The sequence below is a fragment of the Polyodon spathula genome, chromosome 15 (genome assembly GCF_017654505.1).
Source record: "Polyodon spathula isolate WHYD16114869_AA chromosome 15, ASM1765450v1, whole genome shotgun sequence".
NCBI classification, from domain to species: Eukaryota; Metazoa; Chordata; class Actinopteri; order Acipenseriformes; family Polyodontidae; genus Polyodon; species Polyodon spathula.
Window position 1 is genome coordinate 1,775,387 of NC_054548.1, and position 8,716 is coordinate 1,784,102.

An 8,716-nucleotide genomic window follows, 5' to 3' on the forward strand; every position below is an offset into this window, starting at 1 on the left:
GAGCACGGGGCAACAAACTGGATTAAAACCAAACCTGTGAAAGAGCACGGGGCAACACACTGGATTAAACTTGCTGTTGCCTGCTTACTGACTTCCTGTGTTGTAGGTGGGTTTACTCCTGCGGCAACAGCAATGAAAGCCTTAGCACAGGAAGTGCTAGTAATATATAGTATTGGATCTGAAAAATATTTCAATGCAAAAGAACCTTTCTATATAATAATTCCTCACAGAGACCGAGGCCTTGTTTTCAGTGGTACCCAGGAAGTCCCCACTGTAAAGTTACTTAGTGTTGAATGAGTATTGAAAGCAGGTTCACACCATGTGCAAAAGTTACAAGCCAAACACATTCAAACTGATAACACCACACACCATACAAAACACTACAGACCGTTTAAAAAAAGTATTTATTTTATTACTTTAACTGATATAAATAACATAGAAAAAAAATCTTAAACTCTAAATGGGAAACAATCAGCTCAGCTGTAAGATCAGTCTGCCGCTCTTTCAAAACACTGACAATTTATAAATACACAGACCTTCACACTTTAACTTGTTTCCACCTGTTCTACACTCAAATAAATACATATAACTGGCATACACTTATTTCCACTAGCAAACAGAAATACTGTGATTTACAGTGCATTGTGTTCATGTATGTAGTATAGATACCTCCATGTCTCTCCATGCCAGAGGCTAGACTCTCTAGTTAAAGAAAAGGATGGGGACCTGTACTATCAACATCGTGTTTACAAAGGTCCTCAGCCAAAGAATGCATTAGCCAAAGAAATGACAAATCACCTTTGCCTGTTTTCTTTTTGGCATATTTTGGAATTAAGATAGCAAAACAAGATTAGCACCTGTGGTGTTGCTTGTACCACAAATGGAGAGGATCCAGCCCCCACAAGTGGTTGCATTATTAGCACCTTGCCACCTAGCATCAAGGTGAATATTCTACACAGAGGGTAGAAAGTGACAAACTAAATCATCGACTCTCTATAACTCCAGATGCGCTTTCCATAAAAGTGGTTCAACCATGCCTAGCTCCTGAGATCTAACATGGACAGTACAGCCTACCAAATGAAGTGTGGACAGACAATCAACCACCACCAAGTGCAAAACATGGGCTTCACATGAAGATGGAAACAAGGTATTCGCTTTAAACGAAACCGATTCTGAGCTGCATTACCCCCTCAGGAACTCCAGAAGTGCAACGGCTCAATAACAAAACATCAAATGACTAGACAATATCTTAAATCTCATGTGCCAACAGACACTATAATACATAATTAACAGTAACCCTAAAATCATTATCATCAAATATAATATTTGATTTTAACCATATGAAAAAAAGCACACTTTTTTGTGAAAGTAAATACTTAAGGCAAAAAGTAAAAATTGTAAGAAATAAAACAAAGTCATTATTCTTGTGAGCTCAGTGGTTCTTCGTTATTCTCAAAAGAATGTTCATAAGGCAGGAATTTTTACATGTTCTGTATAAAATAACTTATTCCAGTTTAAAAGCTCCTAAATAGCTAGCCTCTTGTGTTGGATCCAGTAACGATGCATAGGACACTTTAACAAACAGGTCGTCCCCAGACTTTAATGGAAAGAGGCCTCCTTGGTGTATGCAATAGAGTCTGAATTTGACATGTTTGTTCCAGTGCTTGACACTCCCACTCTTCATGAGAAGCAGATTTTCGTGTTGCCGCGTATGTTTTATATGATAAACGTACTGCAGCAACTGAATCCCGTTCTCCACAGCTCGGAGTTCCTCAGATACCTCCAGATTATGTCTGAAACATGTCTTGGCATACACGTAGTAGAGTCCTTCCTGGTTGACTTTGATCTTTCCATCTGAATAGCTCATATTATGTATATGTGCCAAGCCGTTGCTCGAGTCCCAGTATATCATAGTTGGTCGAGTGGTGTCTTTAAAATACAAAAAAAGAAACCAAAGCTTAAGCATACTATTGCCAGGATTGAGGTTCAACTGTAGCTCAATTGCAGTGAATGGATAGATAATTAAATTCTGCCGCTCTTACCATTTCCTATTGGAACTGAACAGTCAATTATCAAGCACATCCAAGGAGACAATCTCACTTACTTTGAATGAAGTTTTTGTCAGCTCGTATAGGTAGGTGTGCTGAAGGTTTCTCAGGAGGAAGCGCAGATTGCTTCTGATCCTTCTTTGTTTTGCAGTGTAGACGTTCAGGTACTCTGAATTCTCTTCGAGGACCTATAAGAGCATCTGCAACAGGAGCCAAACTCTGCCAAAAAAACACAAAGGATGAATCAGTTTTATTCATTGTACCTCCAGATTTATTTTTGTAAACTTCACATCACAACAGACTCCTGATAAGTATCATTTTATTTAATTTGATGTCTTTCAGGTTCTTGGCTGCGTCACGCTGAAACATTATCTGGCAAATAACGAATACAGAACTTACTTATTAATCTGTCTTTGAGCACATTAAATGCAGAGGTTTATAGCATCACATTTGTGGCTTTTTATGAAGACTGCATAAGTGAAGCAAGAGCATATGCATGCATGCGCAGCATACCCAAAGCAATGAGCTGGATGAGCTGCTTTGCAGAAATGTCCCTGGCACAGTTCAGACTCTCCAAAGAGCCGTTACCCGTGTAGATAGAGAGGAGTTCACTGAGCAGCAGTGGAATTACATAGCAAACCTCACAAAACAGCCCCAGATCATTGTTTGAGTCACAGAAACAGTTTGAAATATTAGTTTTGGGGTTTTTTTAGACAGAAGTTCCACCTCATCATTTTTTGGAGTGATGGAAAATAGCCACCAGAAAACATCTGTGGTTGTTTTCAAGGCTTGATTGGCTGGTTGACAAAAGTTTTCTTGTGGCATTGGCAACCTGCAACACCAAAGAAGGGTTAAGTAATAAAACTGTCTGAAAAGACATTCAAAAGTATTGGTCAACTGCACCCCTTACAACAAAGTGATGTGGTATACCACGGTTTACCATAGTGAAGTGTGGTATGGTGTAAACAAAGCACAGCCAAGCATACAGCTCTCACAGGAGTCGAGGTGAATGCTGCTCTATGCAGCAAAGGTAAAAAGCTTGCTAAAGCATTGTTAAATACAGTGATATACAGTATAAATCTTGCTAAAGCATTGTAAACTACAGTGATATACAGTATAAAGCACATTTACCATGGTGCTAACCAATCAGTGTTTTTGCTTATTATTAGAGTGGGCATCTTTATCAATGGTGCGGTGTTACTGTAGTTTGTTGCTTGTATTGCTTTTTACTTTCATTTACGGTGTACAATAGATATCATGAACTAGATTTAAAACCTTGTTCTGTTAGTTCTGTGTTTCCTCACAACCCAGGCCCAGGAAGCTTCAACAGAGGGTGAAGCGGCTTTAGAATGGAATAGCCGTCTCCCAAGATATTAGACATGGGTCAAATACATATTTCATGTATAAGAGGGAGGAATCTTCACAACATAGTCCTTAAGATTGACACAGATTCAAATACTAACCTTCACGTATAAAGTATCACTCGTGCAAAAAAAATAAAAATTCTCAGTTAAGAACCTTGCTAAGGGCTGTTAGAAAAGACCACAATGTTTCTCACTTAAAGGAGGAATGAAGCGTGGGGTCGTTATACACTTTTGCAAACCTCCATTTTGTCTCAAGTACTGCTTGGCACAGTAGCAATTAATAATAGCTCTTATAACAGCAATACTTTGTGGTGCCACGTTAAAGCATTCACATAACATTGTAATTGGGCAATTTCCTTTCTCTGTTTTTAATTTCCTACAGCCTACATGTAATCACGTCCCACAGTATTCCAATTTTTTTTAACAAATGAGCCATTTCTTTTCTGTTTTGTCCTGAAGGCTGCCTTTGGTATGGCAATATGGTGTGTACTGCTGTAATGACACGCCTCTAATCCTACAGTATGAGGGGGTAGTGAAAGCCGCTATGTCTCACAGTTACCCTATACTACAGGTTTCAATTCTCCTGGCTTTTGAGAACTAGCGCTGCATTCTGGCCACTCTTCAGTCATATTGCACTTCCTGTGTGAAACTCTGTATAGATATATTGGGGACACTGCACCCTTTCCAATTTTCAAAACTAAACTGGATGTACATTATTTCATAGAACAGACTTCTGCGATACATTCATCATTTAAATCTGCCTGTTTTACATACAGCACATCACTTTCTCCATCCATCTGAATGGGTTAACCAAAGTAAGGTTCACAGAACAAGTCACTAGGCAATAGAAGCCATTGCTGACAGGTTAATTGCACCTTTATTTGGCCACATGCCTCCCATCAATACCTTTGGTGTGGCCTTGTTGCGTTCTCCAAAAAAAAAACCTGACTCAGTTCAGACTGCAGCATGTAAACCTGACTGACGTCAGAGAAGAATCCATGCTGCCATAAAGACACTGCAGCAGACTTTCACTGCACTGAGACAGGAATCCATGCTGGCATAAAGACATTGCAGCAGACTTTCACAGCACTGAGACAGGAATCCATGCTGCCATAAAGACACTGCAGCAGACTTTCACTGCACTGAGACAGATGAGTGGTGTGTTGATTCAGTCAGAATAAACAAGACATATTTGCATAATGACTAAGATTACTAACCACGTGGTTTAAAAGTGTTTGTTAATTTTCTCGTCCATTATTAAAAAAGGATCCCACAAACTAACAAATCTCAGTGAAACTCATGCTGACAGTGCACACTTGAGGCTGCCCAATGCTTTCATCATCCTGTTAATTTATTGTCTTTACTAGTTACTCGCTTTTAGGTCTTCCTGAGTCACACACTTAGTCACAATTGTCAGTCACTTCCCCAGTAGAGTTTTGCTAACCAATAAAGCTTATCCTACCAGCTCTATTTCATGGGCTATTTTCCTTCCTTTTTAGTAGTTTTAAAGCTGCCGTGCCCCATATAGGGTTTAAAAGATTTTTTCGAAGGTTAACACTACATGAACCTTAAGATGAGACTGTATTTTCTCTCTATAAAGCGCTATCAGTACCACAAAACAAAGGTGGATTAAAACAGCTTTTTATTGCTGCTTGAATCCTCCTGCCGGCTCCCCCATCTGTGGATCTGATTCAAGATCTAGCACAAGAAGAGCTGGGAGCAGAAACAGAGTCCTTAGTTAACGTGTGGACGGTAGAGTCATTTACGAGCAATACAGTCTATTTTAACCTCTGTATGCATTCACACTTTGAGGGGATGTGTCTCTTACGTAAATAGGATTTATGGATTGCTAACATTTTTTATATGGAATTCAGTGTTGAGTGCTGGCGTGTGTAATTAGCCATGTGGTGTATGGAAAGTAAAGAAACTATATTGCCACTTAACAAGAAGAGACTTGCGCTTTTGTAAGCAGCTCTCGCTTGCTGTTCATATGTGTTCAGTAATTATTTTATATTTTCCCTAGCATACAGTAGTGTAAAAAAATTCAACATGGAAACTTGAGAGTAGACATCACAAAAAAAAGTATAATGTAAAATAATAAGCAACATCAAAAGGTGGTTATAAACATACATAAGTCATTGTCACCACAGTATAAAGAAATAAAAACATTAGCAGTAGAAATGTTATAAGAAACTAATACAATTCTGGGACAAAAGTTTTGACTAAAGTAATAAAGCCTGTGTCAAATAATCTGTTTGTTTCTTTTAGTATTTCTACAACAAAATATCAGTAATCTGTAGAACATATGTATAGTACCAGTTCTCTCTGCACTCTTTTTCATAAGTGTGGATTACAAAAGAAAATACACACGCCATTGCAGTTATTTATGATGACATTATAATAGCCTTTCCATTTCCAAACTATTAATTACAGTAACTTGATAGCGTGTTATACATTTAACACATTATTATACATCTGATCGCCATGAAATGCCAGAAAGTGAAAGAAAAATAACTTGTAGACTGTCATCAGTAAAGCTACACTGTAAGCAGTGGTATGGATCGAAAACGCTATACAGGAGCTTACACACATTATACAATGCTTTTAAAAACACAATCCTGCAAAGAACATTAGGGTTTGTATCCCAAGCTCTGATTTCACTTTCACACTGCTTCTTTTACTTTGCTAATACCCTGTTACAACCAGTCCCAGTTTGTTACAATGCAGTAAAAGCAGAAGCACACTGAAGTAAAGCAGTTTGCTACCATTCTGCAGCACTGCATGGAGAGATAGCTGCAATCATGAAGCTTATTCTAGAGGCAGCACCATACAAGTGACCATTCAGCCTGATCTTACAGCTGGGTGCTTTTCTTTAAAAAACATAAAAAAGCACAATAAACTCTGAGGCAAGCAACAACACAAAAAGGATGTGTTATCATTTGTTCAACACAGACTAATTGGAAGAGCACTGGTACACACAGGTTTAATGTGGGCAATGCCACTGCTGTCTTGCATGTGGCAAGCACTGTTATGGACTGTTTCATCATGTTTCTTGATATCTTTTTCTCTCAGATTTGTGTATTTTAATTCAAACGAATGACTGAAGCCCTTTGGTGACCAGTTCAGGTGGTGTATGGCCACCAATGCACCTATTCAGATCTGGGTCAATTGCCACTGTTATGTTCTGTTTTGCAGAATGATTAGGAATGGTTAACCTGTAGACTACAATACAAGCCACCTCTTAAACTACTGTGTTAAAGCCGCAGTGATACAAAACGTTTAGAGTGTTAGAATGCTGCATGCTGATTGGTCAAACAGCATTCGAAGCAGTGACACTATGCAGCACAACCACGCACTCTCTGGCCCTATTGAGTAATTGAAATAGACCATATCTGGTTACTGCATTTTCAACAATAGAGCATTCTGTGCACTCCCTTTATCACAAAGCACATCTACACTAGTCCGTTCTGCTCTTAGCTGCAAGGTTCACACACTTTCTTTTGCTTGAAACTTGTTTGCCACTTTATCACTCTGTGAGCCAAAAAGCAATGTCCCATCAGCTGCAAAAGCAGGAGGTTGTAGATTGCGCAAGTTGCAAGAAAAGATGGACATGTTTTATGTCCATTTAAAACAGGAGAAAATATAGAAATAAAATAAAACAGATACAGTGGGTTCCAGCAGGTAGGGCAAGCTGCCACCCTGTGAAGAGATGGCATTCCCATTAGCACCATCTTCTTAAACGTACAAAATACTTTTAGAACCTTATGAGGCTTTAATAATATGACAGAGGTAGCAATAAAGGTTATTAAACAGTAGTATGCATGTTTGATTGTGCATTCCTGGTTTCCTGGAAGCAGTTCACATTAGACTGTAAACACACCTGTGATAAAATTAAGAGAAGACAAGCACTTACCTCTTGTTTGTTCTTTTCCAGCAAATCTTGTATTGCTTTCCACTGAGATTCATTCAAGCATTGTGCATTATTCTGCATGGAACAGTTTGAAGATACCTGTAATAAACACATTTAGAGTTTGTTTCTCTGCAAATGTAGATACTACAGTTAAACACTCTCTAGAACCCCTACTTATTCCCTATTATTATATTATTATTATTATTATTATTATTATTATTATTATTATTATTACTCTCTGAGAAGCAATGGTATGGCTGTGAACGGAGCCCCTATAAAATAACTCCTAAGCACAGAACAGTCTGAGGCACACACTCAGGGTACTGAGTATGTGAAAGCTTAGACTGACAGACAATAGCGCAGAGGCACTGTTTCAGACTCTACAATCAAGCATCTCTGAGCAGGGCCAGGAAAATAATTACTACTCCCTGTTTACCAAACACTCATAAACGACTCTAACTTACCAACGAAAATAATTACTACTCCCTGTTTACCAAACACTCATAAACGACTCTAACTTACCAACGAGTCACCTCCAGCTCATGTTTTCAGTATCTGTTTGCGAGCCAAAATTAACCACTTCTATTTCTTTTCTTTTTTTTTAAATTAAAATCAGGAAACTTTGACTCGCAAATTAAATATTCTTAAATAGTCCAAAGTTAAATTCAGAAAGTGTACGGTTGTAACTTTAAAAACGTAAGAAAGTTAAGTTTTTTTTTTTTAAAGGCAGATATTTCACTACTTCTTGTATTTCCAGTGTGTGTGTTAATTTATATTCTATCAGCGGAGAGTTGTAATTTGTATAAATAAACACAGCTCCCATTGTTTGAATGAGAATAAAAGCCCTCACCAAAAAAGAAAGTCATGGGAGCCGACAAAAGTTTTCCACTGCTGTCAGCACAAGGTTGGGTTTACATGTTTTTAAACACCACGACTGAACAACAGGGAGAAAGAAGGGGGTTCCAGATTTAAAGCATCAATTTCTGGAACCCCCTCATGCAGTTTCATACAAAACTCTACTGCTGTTCAGCATAAGAATGGTTTCTATAGATTACCCCACTCCTCGTAGCAAAAGCGAAACCTCCAAATACAATCACCTTGGTGTGAATGGTAATTAAGAGGAGGGATACAATAACAAACACAAAAGGACAAGCGTTATGTGCAGCGTGTCTTTTTTTTCTTTAAAACATTTATCAAAATCAAACACCATACACAGTATATCCTTGTGCTAAACAGTCCTCACCGTGTGCCCAGGGAACACATTAAAAGTAACGCATTGTTTGCAGATCACAGGTATATATCCACATGCCCAATTGCCTCACTCTGTGGTCTAGTGCCTTCCACTGTAGTTCCACTGCAGTAGAAAATCTTCATAAACTTTTATTGTGTCCCTA

The 8,716-nt window shown here is 38.4% G+C and overlaps 1 protein-coding gene across 1 annotated transcript in view; it reads right to left on the reverse strand.

Annotated features, from left to right (window-relative positions):
* Positions 1–391: 391 nt before the first annotated feature.
* LOC121327682 (tumor necrosis factor ligand superfamily member 11-like) overlaps positions 392–8,716 on the reverse strand; it is an 8,915-nt gene continuing 590 nt past the window's right edge. Inside the window, exons 2-4 of the mRNA XM_041271826.1 lie at positions 7,326–7,421; positions 2,105–2,267; positions 392–1,929 (exon numbers count right to left, since the gene is read on the reverse strand). Coding sequence (XP_041127760.1) covers positions 1,505–1,929; positions 2,105–2,267; positions 7,326–7,421 — 684 coding nt within the window. The 3' untranslated portion in view covers positions 392–1,504. The remainder of the gene's footprint in view (positions 1,930–2,104; positions 2,268–7,325; positions 7,422–8,716) is intronic.